Here is a 17,144-nt window from a genome sequence, read left to right on the forward strand (position 1 = left end):
GGAGGAGGAAGAGGAGGGGGAGGAAGAGGAAAGAAAGGGGGGAATTAAGGTAGAAAAGAATTTGATTTACATTCATTTACACAGGGCTGCGCCGGCAGAGCCGGGTGACAAACTGGTGTTTGAAGAAGAGGCAGGGTCAGATTGAAATAAAAAAAGAGACAACAAGTGATGCAAATTTGTAGGTGAGAGTCACAAGGTGACAGCTTTATTGTGTGGAAATAATATTTACATAGAAAACAATCTGCCTATCACTCAACACACACACTCTCGTAGTCTGCATCCATACGCCCCCCCCCCCTCCCTCCAACAGCGACACTCAGTCTGTCACACTTCATTCCCCTGCACCCTCCTTCACTGTCACTATGCTCCCACCCTCTCATTTCCTCTTCATGGCTCCAGGCCGTGGTGTCCTCAGCATTGAGAAACCGGCACTCACTGGAGAACGCAGCGAAACCACGAGCCGGACCCTCCATCCTCCTCTTTTGCTTCATCGTCGTCATCGTCGTCCTCGTAATCTAAATTTGACAAGGAGGTCAAGAGGATTCGCCACAACATGCATCATCTAAAATGAACACGATAGTGAAATCTGCAATTCTGTGGTCACTTATTAAGCGTGCCAGTCAGTAAATGAAGACATGAGGATGTGTGAAATTGTGTTGTGTGTGTACCATCAGTCTCCTCGTCATCCTCTGTGTCCCCCTCCGACTCCAGCAAACACGACTCCAACCGACTGTCTCTCTTCGCTGTGACATCACCCCTGTAACATTCACACCCGCAATTAATTAAACACCTAATATCAATAGAGGTGTGTGTCGAAATCAGTTATATTCATTAGCACCTCATAAATCCCAGTATAGCTTCAGAATTAGCAGAGCAGTTGACCTTGGAGGAAATATGCAAATAGAAAATATAATTGAGCCGTTTAGATTAAAATCTTTTTAACTTGAGTGGCGTTGGTGTGAACTGTGCCCACCTTTGCTTCCCAGAACTGGGGAGCTGCTCCCATACGATGAGGTCGCGCCCTCCAGTGACCCAGCGGTGGCCTCCGCTCCCTGTGGTCCACGCCGCGAAGCAGAGGATTCTGGGAGCATCGGGCCAGGTCAGAGAGGCCAGGTACCGACACTGAGGCAGAGAGAACACTAGAGGGACATGAAGGAAATGGGGGGTCAACAGAGGAAAACAAAGTGCTTTCGATTTTTGTCTCAAGTCCTTAATGTGCTTTCACTCTCTCTGAGCGGAGCGAGTTACTTGTGGTTGCACACGGTTTACTCTGCGACTCACAGTTAAGCGAGCTCTCTCCATTCGCTACATCATAGCAGGAGCCAATTAGGAGGCCTCCTGTCTGGTGGACACAATCTGTTATCCCGGTGATGCTGTTGTGATTGGTCAGTCTGGACATGGTTCCTGTGATAATTAGACAGATGTTAGGTGGAAAGAATATGCAAATGTTCTTCATCTACCTTCCTTTTTCAGCCATCCTGACACACACACGCACACACACACACACACACACACACACACACACACACACAGACACACACAGACACAGACGCTGCTCATTCCAGAGCTCACCGGTCCTCCAGTGCAGGATCTTGAGCCAGGCTCGACCGTAAGCCAGGAACGATTTGTCTCCCCGCGGGCTGAGTGTCAGACGCCCGCCCGACCCCCCTCCACAGCCGGTCACCTCTTCGCCCCAGTGGTGCAGCAGCCTCAGGGGGTCTCGATCCGAACACCGGTTCTCCCACACTGACACCCCTCCCTCGGCCGCGCCGCTGAACACCATTGGACCCTGAGTCTGTGGAGGGCACAGGAGACACGGTTGTCATGGTGATCTGAGTCTTTACCCAGTGTGTGTGTGTGTGCGTGTGTGTGCGTGTGTGTGCGTGTGAGAGAGAGATACATACACAGAAAAAAAAGGGAGAGCAATGTTTGAGTAAGTGTAAAAGAATTGTTTCAAAATGTACATTTTTCCAAGTGTCTGTTGGTTATAAATGGATTGTGCGCTTTGCATGAAGACTAACAAAGAGGACGACAATGATGCGCTACGCTTTAATGCTTTAGGCATATTTTGATGATTACGAATTGAGAAAGAATGTGCATATGCGGCTCTGGATTTCAATATTCACAAAACGCCTGTTTTGCTCAAAATATGTACAGTATGCTTTCTAAAATTGTCCGAGCTCCACGGCTCACATCTTAACAAATATCTTTGATTTCTATTTGAAAGCAATAAACGAGGAATGCTTCTGTGAGGATAAGAGTGTAGAAATATAACCGTTTGATTTTCTGAGGGCTTTTGCACAAATTAAAAAAAAAATCAAAGAGTTCTAAAACTTTGGACAGCTTCAACAGGGAAAGAAGCATCGGCGTGCTTTTTGTGTTCAGCCTTTTAAAAATAGGCTGAACACAAAAACAGCTTGAGCAGCCTCGGCGTGGACAGCACATCACGGCACGCCGGTCAGTGACCCACCCACCTGGATGGAGGTGACTGCTTCCTGGTGAGCGTTGATTGACTGGCAGTTTTCGAAAGTGTGCCAGCTCCAGGCTTGAACTTTCCCCCCGTCTGAGGGTTGACAGAGCATGAGGGTTACATGTGCTGACAGGCGGCTGGCAGTCATTATTGTTGGTCACGGTCGAAACCCACCTGAGCCTGACTGCCTAATCTGTGTGCCTCCATCTCTCTGATTCAGCCCAATAGCCCTGCGCTACACTCACTAACTTGACGGCAGATGGTGCATACATGGACAGAAGTAGATTCAACATACAAACACAAGTCTAGCTGCAATTATTCAGTTCACTGTGTCACTAGTTCTTAACATTTTCGCATAAAAAAATAACCCCACACCTGATCCGGTGATAATGTAGCCGTATTCCTCTGGCACAAAGCAGAGTGCAGTCACAGCGTTGAACGTGTAGATAGACTTGACACACTGCCCTGCAGGTAACAGGAAAATACTAATTTCACTGACAGTACACAGACCACCAGTCACACAGGCATTCATTGGTTATGAGGCACAGTCAGACACAGACACGTTTCCCAGACAGAGCCCAGAGGCTCTGTCTACCTTAATATATACAGTATATATATATATGTGTGTGTGTGTGTGTGTGTGTGTGTGTGTGTGTGTGTGTGTATGTTTGTGTGGTTAAGCGTACCAATGCTCAGGGCCCAGATCTTCACATTGCAGTCTGCCGAGCCACTCAAAATAAACCTCTCGTTGTCGGACAAAGACAGGGACCGGGCTGGCATGAGGACAAACACAGACAGAAGAGTGGGAGGGGACAGAGGAGGAGGAAGAGGAGGAGGAGGAGGAAGAGGAAGGAATGGGGATCAGAAAAAGTGAGAGAGAAGATGACAAAAAGATTAAGCTGAGAGGAAGCTGTAAATAAGTGATGATGTACAAAAAGACGACAGATTGCAAGAAAGAGGCAAAAGAGAGAATGATTTTAAAAACAACAACAACAAATAATTAGTCTTTGAACATAGTGTGACTATTAGTTCGACTGAGCGGCATCATCTGTACTTCTAAACTTGGTACTTGAAGTCGAGGGAAGCAGGTGGGGAGGGAGTGTAGGAGGAGAGCCGACGAGGCCGTTGGAGTTTAAGTGATGGAAGGCTGCCTGCTTCAGACAGACAGTGAACTCTCTAAAGTGTCTACTGAGGTTATCTCTCACTGGGGCTGATCTGATGAACTGCTCCTATAATTACCAGACTGCAGGACACAGGCATTACTCAGCTGTAGTCGCTGCACATGTAGTGTGTGTGCGTATATATATATATATGTGTGTATATATGTGTGTGCGTGTCCTCACCCAGCCTCTTGCAGTACTCAGGGGGAGGCGCAGACAGACAGGTGACTCCACCAGTGTGACCCCCCAGGTTCTTCTGCTCCGTTGCTGTGGGAACGTGCCACACCTTCACCGTTGTGTCTCGGCTTAGAGGAGGCAGATGTCACGGAGTGAGGAAGAGAGGATGCAGGAAGGTAGAAAGGGAAGATAGAGGGAGTGAGAGACGGTGAAAACAAGCAACGTTAAAAGCCGTTAGACATAAATTGTGAGAGATTTGCGCTGAGCCATCGAGGCAGGGGAAGAAAAACAAATATGTCAGACAGCGGGGGAGAGAGCGGGAGCATATCAAGTGATAAATTAGGTGAAATGTTCACTTTGCACATCCATTATGCAAATTGAGGCTTCTTTCCTGCTTTACCTTCCAGAAACCACCAGGTTGTCAACAGCAACCACACAGGTGACTATGTCATTGTGACCCTCCAGCCGCCTCAAGCGAAACTTCGCCTTCTCCCAAGACGATTTGAGGGATGCAAATGCAGCTTCTGCAAAGGAAATCATTTGTCCAATTAGCACGGTTGACTCATCAGCGCCCCAGCTTGTTAATCTACACAGTTCTTCAATATGGATTAGTCTGCCACAACGAAGCATGGGGCTAATTTAGCTCAGAGGACGCGAAACGTGGGGTCCTGTCTTCAGGAGAGCAAATGCAGCCTATTGGCTGTAATTCTGGCAGCCACATGAGCTCGTTAGGACTCCTCAAGGCCCACGTCTCATCTGATTTTAGATGTCAATGACGGGTCACGGCACTGCATTGTGCTTTTAACTGCCTGCGATAAACTGTGATAATAATTTTCTTAATTAATCCAACCTTCCCGCTGCAGTTGGTCCGTGTCAGAGCCGCCTCCTGACACGTCTCGGCAGTGATCTGACACCTTGGCCGGCTCTGTCCTTTCCTGCTGCCTGCCTATCTCTGCTCCCCTTCCTGCTTCCTTCTGCCTGGCAGCCGGCGCTGGCGTTGCCTGAGCTTTGGACTGCTCTTCTCCCTTCAGGATCTTGGAGGCTGGAGGCGTTTGTGATGGAAGGGCCTCGGGGGCATCCTCCCTGTGCCAGTGCAGAAAAGCGAGAGTTGAATGAATAATCAAGATGCATATAGGCACATGGTTTGCTTTGTGACGTGGATACCTGTAGAGCATCTCCGAGTCCCACACAAACAAAACGTGTACTTTTTAATGAGCGCCTAGTCCTAGAAAGTGTTACATACACAAAGCCCTGAGGGGCTTTAATGGGGTGAATGACATCCCTGAATCATGTTTACGTGACACATTGTGCATAGTGGAAAATTCCCATTTTATTAAAGCGTGACAGTATTTGACCTCCAGTGTGTTTGGATAGAAATGCAAAAAAAAAGATCAAAGGCTTCAAAGTGAATGTTGTTGCTTTTGAAGAATACTGTTTCTCTCCATCTGCCCCCTCTTGCTGGTACCTCTCCCTCACTTCCTTACACTTGTCTTTTCATCTTCTCCTTTTTTCCGTCTCCTACAATCCCAAGAGTTTGCTGCGGGCCAGAAAGCTGCAGCTGAAGCTCAGCCAATCTGGAACGCAGCTCCGCCTTCCTGGAGATCTGAGAGGGAAGAAGCCACGAGATTGGTTGTAAACCAAGCCATTAATGCACAAGTTGTTTATATGCACAACCAACATACTCAGCCTGTCTTGATTTATTAGACTGCAACTGGCAACTGTACTCCTGTCTGTGTGAGTTATGAAATATGCATGAATGAGTGAACCAGGCACGCCAATTTGAAATACTTGACTGTTTTCTGCGTTAAAGGAGCACTTCACCAGTTTTACACATACAGGTTTTGTAGTGATCTTATCTGGGCTTAGAGAGGGATTGTTATTTTGTTTTTACAGAAACCAGGGGCACAGAGTTTGAAATGATTTTATAAAAATCCTAATTTGATAGTAGAAGTCCTGGATTTAAAAAATACTGAAGTAAAAGTAAGAAAGAAAAAGTACTCTTTAGGAAGCAGTATAACCCCTGGTGGTATATTATTTAATTACCTTTATCAATGCCTAACAATGTAAGCATTGTGTCAATTTTGTGAGTGTTCTGGTTTGAGCTTATTATATAAACTATTTTCTCCACTGTTGGGTAGTTTTGTCTGTCACAACATATTTTATAAACTCATATCATATCTGTTGGATAAATGTAGTGATCGTAAAAAGTAAAAAATATTTTCCTCTAAAATGTTATATGAAGTAGCATACAATTAAAATAATCAAGTTTAGTACAATACTGCACAATTGAACTTAAGGACAGTACTAGTCAGTCTATGTACTTTGCACTACTTTATATGTGGTAAGTCTAAATACATGAACGATTTATGTCTGTTACTTAGACGAAATAAAGTGCACTACTACTTTTTGGGGAATCTATTTGAGTTGTCAAGTGTTTGTCTTCAGCTGTAGTGTGCTCATTTATTTTCCTTTTTCCAATTAGTGGATGCAACGGCAGTGCAGTAAAATAAGAAGAAAAAACAGTTGTAGGGCATGACAATAATTTATAAAATTACTGAGGCCCCTGAAGTTCCAGATATTTATTTTTTTCTGATGCACTCTGCTCATCGTGAGAGCTTTCCTGGGGCGAAAGCTGTCAAATTATTCATTCCACCGCCATAAATTCATGTTAACCACATATTTTTCTTCTTTATGATGTTATTCCTAGTTTAAGATACCTTACTTCATAACGTTGTTGCCTCACAAATCACCATTAAAACATCATCTTGATTTAACCGTGTGAGCTCTGATATACTGCAATACTTTAATGGTGTATGAATACACAGCTCTACTCTGCTGGATGTTATTCAACCTGTGTCAGCTAGTGAAGATGGATAATGTTTATATTTCATATTTTTGACTGAATGTGTGCCTGAGCTGCAGTAAAAACCCGCAGTCATAACCTGTTGTTACACATGAGGGAAATATTTTAAGGATTTACAGAAGTCACACAGATTACACACACATACAGTTAGCATTGGGACAAACAGGCAGATGAGGCGTTTCTGTACCTTGAATCGCTCCTCTGGGGTTTGACTGATTTTTATTTCCAGATTTCCAATCTGTCTCAACTTCTTCTGCAGCTTCCTCACCTCCCCCATCTGGAGCTCGGGGCGAAGCGCTGCGAGTTAACTTTAAACTGCCTGGCTGACTCACAGGGTTGTCAGAAAGTGTCAAAGACGCAACATTGGCCTTTAAAGCAAAGTCTGGATAGGTTTAAATAAATAAAGATGCATCAGACGGCTCGGCAGTGTGTGTTTGAGGAGACGTGTCCCCGGATGTTGATGATACAGACGGCGTGTTTCACTGTCCTTACCCTTACAGCGACACTGTGTGGACAGATGAAGTACTGCGTTGAAAAACGGTAACACATAAATATAACAATAAAGTACATTTAACGTTGTCGTGATCTCCCTTAAAGCAGACGTGAGTTTTTATATGTTGCGTGGAGTTCAAAACAAAAGTCTAACTGACTAAAAGTCACTCTGTGTGTCAACTGGAGGAAGTAACACTGTGCTGCCTTCAAGTGCTAATCTATCAGCCCATATTTTCGAGACTCCACCTCGTAAATAACATTAAAAATGAAGAAAAGAAAGAAAACATACAAAGGAATAACGTTTGTTTTATTTTGGAGATTAAGCAGGAGATGAGGAGAAAACATGTCCTAGGAAAGCCATTCATACTTCAATGTTTTAATATATAAAAACAAATGTACATATGTTTGACGACTAAACATCACCAAGTGTACACATACAATTCAATTCATTAGAAAAATGTGATTCAGCTTATATTGGCTATTTTTACAATTGATTGTCAAGAAGGCATCCTCTAAAAATCAAATCTGTGCAAAAGTGAATGCAGTAGAATGTAGTTGAATGTATTACATTATATGATACTACTTTATGGTGCAGATTTGGAGATTTTGGAGCGATATTCCATTTACTCCAATATAGAGGAAAATCAACAAATGGTTGCATTTGAGAAGCTGGATTTATGTGTGAAAAAGTGTTTAAATTATAAATGATTTAATCCATTACTGTTAATTCATGTTTTGTCAATCAATTGATTGACTAACCGTTGCAGCTTCAGTCACACGTATCAATGCTGTAAAGTATCACAAGCCATAATGGTTGAAAATGTCTCACTGGCTCCGTCTTAGTGCTCCCTGATCCCTCAGACTCAAGGCTGGATGGGCCCCGGGGGCCCCAGACCTTCAGGGCATAAAATGTAAAAATCATTCCTTTGACCACGGGCCTGTCAGCTCCCCCAGGTAACCCAGTAATAGTGTGAGGAGTACAAGGATTTATAGAATTAAGGTTGATAATTATGCATTTGATTGAATTAGTCATTTCAGAGCACACATTATAAACTCAAAAGAAATTAATAGAAGTTGAATTTACTTAACTGAGGGGAAGGTGGTTTAGCCGTGCAATTTGTTAATAGGAATATTTAGATATTTAAAAATGTAGGCAATAAAAAGTTTCTTATGACCCTGACACTTATGCCACTCTATTACTTCCGACAGCACGTGAACGCAGCATAGCTGTCTGCTTCCCCCTCAGAACTTGAAGCTAAAATAAAATAAAGTAAACACAATCAACCACAAACGGATGTGGGTTGAAATCCATGTACGATCACCATTTCACTGCTGCAGTAAGGATGTCAATCAACTAGTAGTAGATGATACATTTTTAGATACTTTTATTTACATTAACTGCCACTCAGTGAACGATACCGGAAGTGACGTAACCACAGATACTCCTTTTGTCTGACGACTTTATCCGGAGGAAGTGAAGCTGTAGACGAGGCAGCTGCTTTACCGGAGGGAAAAAAAACCGACAGAAAAAAAAAAAAAAAAAAAAAAAAAACACCCTGAAGAGGCGATAAAAAAAAACTTGACTGGGTCACAGGGATTTGGACACATTTAGAAACCGTGTCCAAATTGTTCCCGAGCTACGGGGAGTTCCGGGGAGGAAGACGGAGTCGTCGTTGCCGGTAAACGCCAGTGTTCTCCGTGCAGTCGCTCGTGTTTTTTGGTAGATTTGCATGACTCTGCTGCCGCCTCTCCGCCCGTCCACAGCCGGAAGTCTGTGAATGGTCGGTTGGCTTTTCTTTTCTTTTTTTTTTTTTTTTTTTCCTTTTTTTTTTTTTTTTTTTTTTTTTTTTTTTTTTTTTTTTTTTTTTTTTTGCTTTGCTTGTTATTTTTCCCCCCAAGCAGCTGCAGGAGAGCTCTACAGACACACTGCTGTCTGCTAGCTCACTGTATGTTAATCAGCACGTCGGGCCTGATTAACTACAAGATGCGAGCAGCCGAAATGGAGTCCTACTGTAGCGCTGCGGCTAATAGTAAACACTATCTGATTTGTGTTATTTCATTAAAGTTAGCGCTAGGTGCGGGGTTTTGTAGTTCATTAAGCGGGATGTGGGTCTGTTGAGCCAACTTCTAGCGGAGAAGTTGAATCTTCCGTAAATAGCCTGAGGTCAGTTGTTGTGTTTTGGTGCACATAACAATCCACACCTTACAGTTGAAGTAAAGGAAGTTCAACATTCACGTTAGACCGTCGATGTAGTTAACGTTCCAGGAGCGCAATCTGTCATGTAAACGTATGCATTTGAGACTGTATTGATCTCAGTCTCCTTTTGTTTTTCTCTTTTGTGAATTAGAACTTTGCCATTAGGATCCTACAGGACTCGACCCGAGGCTGCAGGACCAACCGAGCAAAGTGAGCTACTGCAACAAGAGCCCCACACCTACAGGGGCCCCTAAAAAACCCCCCAGCTTCACTGTGTGGCAGTTAGTTTGTGTGGTAAGATATTTGACTTGTCATAGCAGGGGAAACAGTGAGCCAGCCTGCACCATATTACAAACAGGAAACTGAAGCAGAAGTAATTGTCAGTATGCAATGGCCTCATTACCTGATAATGACACTGTGCCTTGAAGAGAGGTGGAAACTAAAGGGGGGCTCTTAAACAGATTTTTACTGGTCTTAAATAGTATAGACATGATATTGATATTTTGCCTACAAGATGTATATTCCTAAATTATATTATGTGTCGTAAAATTACCACACAGCAAAGGTTTCATGGGGGATTAATTGAGGCGTAGGAGCTCATTTTTGCCCCGAGTACCAATTCAACTCAACATTATTTCAGACACATTGGTCCTTATGAAAGTCAGATTGTCATATTTCTTACAGCAAAGAAACCAGCGGTGGTACTTACCAGGTCATTACAGTATTTGATCGTTGCTGCACTTGTGTCGTTGCAGAAATGATGGAAGACTCTCATTTTAATTCATCGTATTTCTGGTCTCCCATCCCGACTGTACCAGGACAGGTGAGTCTGGACAAGAAATCAACAATATGGAGTTTCTTCAGGATTGACGTGAAGAAGAAGCTCCTTTTTTGAGGAGTGTCTTTGTGACTACAAGAAGAGGATTGACGAAGCCCAGTCTGGTGAATCAAATGACGAATCTCCTCTCTACTTACAGATTGAGAATGCCATGTTCCTGAACAAGGTGAAAGAGCAACAGGAAAAGAATGCTTCCTTCTCTTCCCAAGCATCCCACTACCAGACAGCTCTCCTCACCATCCCTGGGACGAAGGCAGATGGAGGAGGGCAGGTTGGCGGCGTGGCACACCTCCACCCTGCTCACAGCACCCAGAACATGCTGTCCGTCCCGTCCACGGGCATCATGACAGCAGGTGAGTCTGTCTCTCTCAATCTTTCCCCGTTTGAGACTAATTATGTTCATTTCCACGATACAAGACGTACTATCTAATGCTCAAAGTACAGCATAGAATCAGAAGAACACCAAAGGTTTAGGCTGGATTAAGTTTTGTTAGAAACTATAAAATAATAGCTTTGTATTTCATTATTTAGTTAATGAGAGCAACAACAACAACAACAGATTCCAGTTCCCTCCAAGCAGCACTGTGGGCTAAGAGCACAGCTTTGAGTAAACGAACACCTGCGTGTCTCCATTTACGCTACAACCTCGGGCATTTCCTTCACATAATGCATCAGCAGCGCTGTGCTGTCACACTCCTGTAGCACCATCTGAACACTTCCAGGTTTAGCATATGGTATATTGGTTGGTAATACTTCTGAATACAAGGGAATTAAATTCCTGAATTTCAAGGATCGGCTGTAATCCTGGGAAGAACACCGTCCACAACTTTGTATTCTTGGATTTCGTACTGCCTGTACTCACCTTTTGTGACGAGTGACTAATTCTTTCTTTTTTCCTGTCACTTTCTGTGAAGCGGGTCTGGTCATCACAACTCCTCAGGGAACACTTGTCTCTCCCACCTGCTCTCAATCGTTTGTCTCTGGTCATCCAGCAACAACCATGATTGTTTCAGCACTCCATTCTGCAGGTAAAGCACCCGTAATGACACGCACATCATGTGATGTACATCTCGTTTATGGATCCAAAATGTAATGCCGACATAACATTTTCTGTAGACACAATGTGTAGTTTGAATATGAAGTAAGATGACATGATCGAATGTTTCTTGGGTGCATCTGCAGCCACAACGACATAGAAGAATGTAAACTGCCGATAGTGTACTGTAGCAACACTAAAGACCAGGTCCTGAATGAAACCAGCATTTTCACAAATGTCAATGCTTGCTGGTGTTTGTACATGTATTTGTAACACAACACTGATGTTGGACTAACATTTTGAGGCTAAAAGAACACACATTTTGTAATGTTGTCTTAGTGATTTGGAACATGATCAGACCTGTTGGCTTTTGTGAGCGTCCTCACTGACTATGCTATGCTATGCTATGCTATGAGAGCGAAAAGAATATGAGATTTTGTTCGGTTTGCTCTTAATGATACGTCAGAGTTATGAAACCCAACTGAGCACTTCTCTTCAAAGCAAAGACTGACCTCCGGAGTTACAAAGCAATAAAACCAGAAAATGAGCAGCTAATGATTTCATTTCTTACCTAAAAATATCTTCCACATGCAGGAGGTGCTGTAACAGCTTGCTTCTAAAGTATTTGTATATATGTGCTTTTTTATTTATTTAAAGTTGAGATTAAATGAAAAATGCCTTTTTAACCCTGTTAGATCTCATCCCGGTCATATTGTGAACCTATTTATCAATATGTGCAAAACAATTACACAAAACTCATCATTCTTCCTGTAAAACAAAATATGAAGTGTGCTTACGTACCAACCTATAACATCATGACATTACTATCAATCAATCTGCAACTGTAAGCGACAAAGGAGGTTTGTGTATTGCGCCACATTCTAAGCTTTACTCACAGGATTTTATTTGAATACCTCTCGTAACCGCACGACGCTTAAATATTCTGTTTCGCTGTTTCTACGTCACAGTGTAGCAGCTAAAGACGCTCTAACTTTAGTTTCACTGGGACTTTAAAACTTTTAGTAGGAATCAATACTCGCGGCTTTATGAACATTTCAAATAGTTGAATAGAAGAAATAATTTCACTACGATGTCCCCACACACACTGTCAATTACACCTGAAAGAATAAGCACAGTTAAAAACATGAGGCTTTTTGCAGTATACAGATTTTTGGTTTGGTGTAGAGAACAGTTACCATACAGGAGGGCTCCAGAGGATTCTGTTCTATTAACCGGCTGCTGGTGATCCTGTTGTAGACAGAAAAGAAGGCGACGGGGGGCCCCATGTGGTCGTGATGCCAGCGCCCTCCAAACGAGGCCGAAAGAAGAAGACCGCACTGACCAGGGTCGGTCATGTGGGTGGAAATGAAACGCTAATACTGGCTCATCTCACATCCGGTGGCCAGGTAAGAAAATACAGATGTAGAAAAAGGGCAATCTAATAAAATAGATTATGAAACCCGATCAAATAATGTTGAATTTTGTTTTTGACAGTTGGCCTCTTTGCAGCATCATATTGGAGACCCATATGACCTGTCGAATGAAGACGAAGACCACGGCCCAAAAGACAGCACTAAGACATACAGGTAGGGCGTACGAAAACACACACCTGCTGTGCCTCCCTACTTCTCCCCGTTCTAGCTGTGGAATGCAAACGCACCTGTTCCTCTGTGTCCTGTCCAAATCAAAATAGAGATGTTCAGCTTTCATAGATAACTTATAGGCGCTGCTGCACACACACACACACACATACGCCTCTTCTGAACACACTTCACTGCATGTTGTGGCAGAACGTGCCTGCTTTTGTAGTCAAGGGTTGATTCCTTCTCGTTAATGTATTTGAGATACAAATGCATCAGTGCTTCGTAGGCGCTCTCTCCACCTCTGCACACACTGGACTACCTGCCCTCTGCTGTCCTCTTTGTCTTTATATGGCATGCTCTTTGAGTTGTAAACCCTCAAGCACTCTTGTGTCCTGCTCTTTCGCTTTTTTTTTATAGTATCTATGTACCTTTCCCTGTCAGCTTTCACTGATTTCTCCCTTGGAATCTTTCCTTGTGTTTACCCCTCCCCCCACCCCCTTTCTGCCTTCATTCATTTACCTGGTATAATTCATTTTCCTTTTTATCGTGAGTTTCATTTTCTATCAAATCTTATTTATTTCTGTGGGTCAATGCTTCATTCCCCTGTCTCCACCTTCATCTCCTTATTTCCCTCCGTCCTCTCTTGTGTCCATGTTTCTGTATATGTGTCCCTCTTCTTCCTTCTTGTTCTTCCATCCCGCCCTCCCATTTCTGTGTCTCTCCGCCTGTAGGTGCCGGATGTGTGCGGCGACCTTCCTCAGTAAGTCTGACATGCAGATCCACTCCAAGTCGCACACAGAGGCCAAACCTCACAAGTGTCCTCACTGCGCCAAGTCATTCGCCAACTCCAGCTACCTGGCCCAGCACATCCGCATCCACAGCGGGGCCAAGCCTTACACCTGCTCCTACTGCCAGAAATCTTTCAGGCAGCTCAGTCATTTACAGCAGCACACACGGTACTGCAGACCCCTCCTCCCGGTTACCGACCACGTAACATATCCCCCCTGTCCTCTTAACTTGTCCTGCCAAGTTCCCATTTTGAAGCCCAGACTCCTGTCCTCTTCCTCCTCCTGGAGGGGGAAGAGGTTGGAGTGGTGTGCAAACGCATAATACACTGCCATGTAGATGTTGGGTCGCATGCTACCAGTTCCATCCAGAAGTGACCTTTTTCAAAATGTTTTGAATTCAAATTACGCTTTAAGTTTGGGCTTTGTCCATAAGAAGATTTTCCATAATTTATACAATATCAGAATGGCCATTTGAAATGCATGGAGCTCTTTAATACAAAATTGATATAATTATAATATTTTTTTCATTTGTGTGTGTGTGCACCGTACTTCTTTGCATTGCATTTTCATCGCTTTTCCCCACTTTTCATGTTTCTTTTGTCTGCATGTTGTGTCATTTCCCCTGCCAGTGCTTCTCCAACAGAAACACGCACACATTTAGAACGACATGTTGAAATGAAGCTTTAAAGGCTTCCATTTAACCCATTGTGTTATTGTTTGGGATACATTATCTTCCATTGAATTGGGACGTGCGATAGAAACACCTTGCTGCCATGCTCTGCTTTCCTTCTCTCTGTGTAATTTTTAGTCATCTGTTGCTGTTCTTTTTGGCTGTCATCAAATCAATTTACATGTCATTTCTGGAGGAATGCCAATCTAAATGGATGTATTTGTAAAACCTTTGAATCATAATTATTATATATAATATTTTGTTCCTCTGTTTATAAATCTAAATGATCCAGGGCAAAAGGATGTATGTAAAAAGGACAAAATAATTCACTATTTAGCTTTTTTTATTCTGTGATGAGATTTGTGATGTTTATATTAACACGTGACATTTAAAGGAACATAAATTGCAATTGACACTCAAGTGTTACGTTAAGTGTTTCCAAATATTTTTACAATCCAATCTCCTTTTTACTTGTCTGGAATGGCCTTCCTGACAGGTTTTGATATATTGAGGGAATCACATTTATGTATGTGTTTTTCTTCTCAATCTACCTTTACAATCCTGTTCCCCTTTTCTCTTCCACCCTCCCGTCTGCCTTCATCAGGAACCACACAGAGTCAAAGCCTCATAAGTGTCCCCATTGTACCAAGTCATTTGCCAACTCCAGCTACCTGGCCCAACATGTCCGCATCCACACCGGAGTGAAACCCTACACCTGCTCCTACTGCCAAAAGCACTTCAGACAGCTCAGTCATCTTCAGCAGCACAATAGGTAAGTGAGTCACCGGTCTTGGGTTTCTCATCTGCCTCAATGTTTTCCTGCAGTCAGGTTAGAGCACCATAAAAGTGATGGGAGTCCGTGTATGTATATGAATGTGTTTTTGTGTTTTTCATTCAGGATTCACACCGGAGATCGGCCATACAAGTGTATCCACCCAGGCTGTGAGAAGTCCTTCACGCAACTCTCAAATTTACAGGTGTGAAATAATTTATCTTTCTTCTCATACAGACAATGTGTTGCTTATTACCTGACTCTTTCACTATGTAAAACATTTATAGCAGATTATTATTATTATTATTTTATTAAAATAAACATTTCTTTTCCAGTCCCACCGGCGTCAACACAACAAGGATAAGCCCTACAAGTGCACCAACTGTAATAAAGGATACGTAGATGCAGCGAGCCTGGAGGTGCACATGACCACACACACAGTCAAGCATGCGAGGATCTACTCGTGTGGTCTCTGCAACCGCACTTATACCTCAGTAAGACAAACATCCTCTTCTGTATGAATCGCCTCACTTGCATCAGACACCTGGCAGCTATTTTTATGTAATGTAGTCACGCATCCACTGTTTCCCCTCTTACCTATCCTCCCCTCATCTCAGGAGACGTATCTGGTGAAACACATGGAGAAACACAACCCAGACCAGCTGTCTGCAACAGCAGCACAACAGAACCAACGCCAGGTCCCGGGTCAGAGCCGGCTAGACGGCGCAGATGGAGGATCGAGCCGACCCGGGGGTGCCGGGAGCGGAGGAGCGGGCGGAGGCCAGCAGGGACAGAGCCAGGGCAACTACCCGCAGACAGAAACCATCTCCTGTCCGTTTGACCTGCACCAGTATAAGACAGTGTCCGCCAGTGACATCCAGTACAAACCCGTCAGCGTTGCCGACATTACTTCCCACAAGGACCTCTGTCTCACTGTGTCAGCATCCACCATTCAAGTGGAGCACCTTAACTCTTAGAGGTGACGAAAGGAGGAAGTTGGGGGGGGGGGGAGGTCAAATTGATTCAAGAAATTGAGGATGGAGAGTCAAAGAATAAAAGCAATACTAAGGTGATACAAGAACTTAGGAACACATGACTGTGCCTGAACTGTGGTTTGAGGCAGACAGGACAAACAATATGGTGACACATTATACTGAAGACTATAAGTTTGTCTTATTTTACTTTTTTTCTTTCTGCCTTGTTTGATTTGTTTTCTTTTTTACTAAGCTGTCCTGTCTGAGTAGAAAGTGCATGTATAGGCGGCAATAAAGTATGTTTCAGTCCATCACAGTGATGGTTTTATGATAGGAAGAGAGTCAAAGTGCTTCTCTTTATTGTTTTATCACCTGCTCTTCCCAACAAGTATAGCGTTGGCCATAGCAGTTTAGGGTCTCTCTGTTGATGACATTGATGGTCAACTGTGAAGGTAAATTTTCATACTTTCATGCAGAGACTTTCAGTTTTTACATCAGTGTTATCAGCTCTACTGTGTTGTAAAATATATGCCCGCGATTCATTCTTTTTAACCTTAAAAGGGACAAAGAGGTAATTTCCTGTTGAGGAAAAACAAATGTCAATCAAGTATATATATATATATATATATATATATATAGATATACTGTATATACTACCAGTTTATAATGTATGATTGTGTGTTTTAAAGGATGTGGTAATCCATATAACCTATTTAGACCCATTCACTGGCCTTCACATGACGAATGATGAGCCAGTTCATGTTTCATGTATTCCTATTGTACTGCTTTGTGTGTATGTCCTAAAAGAAAAGTTATCCAAATGTGCTCTTGATATACTTCCATGATAACAATGTTTATAATACTTCTTTACAGACATATTGACACATCTGAAATTTGTCTTTTTTTCAGCTTATAATACAATAAACCCTCTGATATGTTTCTCATTGGTGGTTTTTTTCTGTTTCAGTCATAGTGACTTTATGAGGGGACATTGCTGTTGCTAATATATTGTAATTCGTTTTCTGAGTTTGGTCTATAAAATATTAGAAAATAAAATGACCATAACAATTTTTCTAAAGCCCAAGTTGACCTTTTAGAATGGAGGCCAACCCCAAATATTCAAT

The 17,144-nt window shown here is 43.0% G+C and overlaps 2 protein-coding genes across 8 annotated transcripts; one reads left to right on the top strand and one right to left on the bottom strand.

The window, feature by feature from the left end:
• Positions 1–63: 63 nt before the first annotated feature.
• On the bottom strand, positions 64–8,922 carry LOC116386476 (pre-mRNA-splicing factor PRP46). The gene is made up of 13 exons (XM_031852737.1): positions 6,858–8,922; positions 5,292–5,410; positions 4,658–4,890; positions 4,208–4,331; positions 3,814–3,935; positions 3,157–3,243; positions 2,846–2,935; positions 2,475–2,563; positions 1,573–1,795; positions 1,282–1,404; positions 974–1,139; positions 669–757; positions 64–515 (listed from the first exon to the last, which is right to left on the bottom strand). The coding sequence occupies exons 1-13, from the start codon at positions 6,945–6,947 to the stop codon at positions 433–435; spliced, it is 1,638 nt and encodes a 545-aa protein (XP_031708597.1). The 5' UTR covers positions 6,948–8,922; the 3' UTR covers positions 64–432.
• On the top strand, positions 8,631–16,960 carry znf384b (zinc finger protein 384 b). 7 transcript variants are annotated; one of them, XM_031852746.1, is made up of 12 exons: positions 8,631–8,841; positions 9,511–9,653; positions 10,115–10,182; positions 10,337–10,550; positions 11,112–11,225; positions 12,491–12,639; positions 12,743–12,819; positions 13,548–13,772; positions 14,879–15,046; positions 15,173–15,251; positions 15,382–15,540; positions 15,664–16,960. In XM_031852746.1, the coding sequence occupies exons 3-12, from the start codon at positions 10,117–10,119 to the stop codon at positions 16,021–16,023; spliced, it is 1,611 nt and encodes a 536-aa protein (XP_031708606.1). In that variant the 5' UTR covers positions 8,631–8,841; positions 9,511–9,653; positions 10,115–10,116; the 3' UTR covers positions 16,024–16,960. The 7 variants fall into 7 exon arrangements, with proteins under 7 accessions (XP_031708606.1, XP_031708601.1, XP_031708607.1 ...); XM_031852741.1 differs by having other exon boundaries at positions 8,632–8,841; positions 12,728–12,819; XM_031852745.1 differs by lacking the exon at positions 8,631–8,841 and adding an exon at positions 8,853–8,943 and having other exon boundaries at positions 12,728–12,819.
• Positions 16,961–17,144: the final 184 nt, after the last annotated feature.

This window comes from Anarrhichthys ocellatus, unplaced genomic scaffold (assembly GCF_004355925.1).
Source record: "Anarrhichthys ocellatus isolate YVR2014 unplaced genomic scaffold, GSC_Weel_1.0 scaffold13, whole genome shotgun sequence".
Lineage (NCBI taxonomy): Eukaryota > Metazoa > Chordata > Actinopteri > Perciformes > Anarhichadidae > Anarrhichthys > Anarrhichthys ocellatus.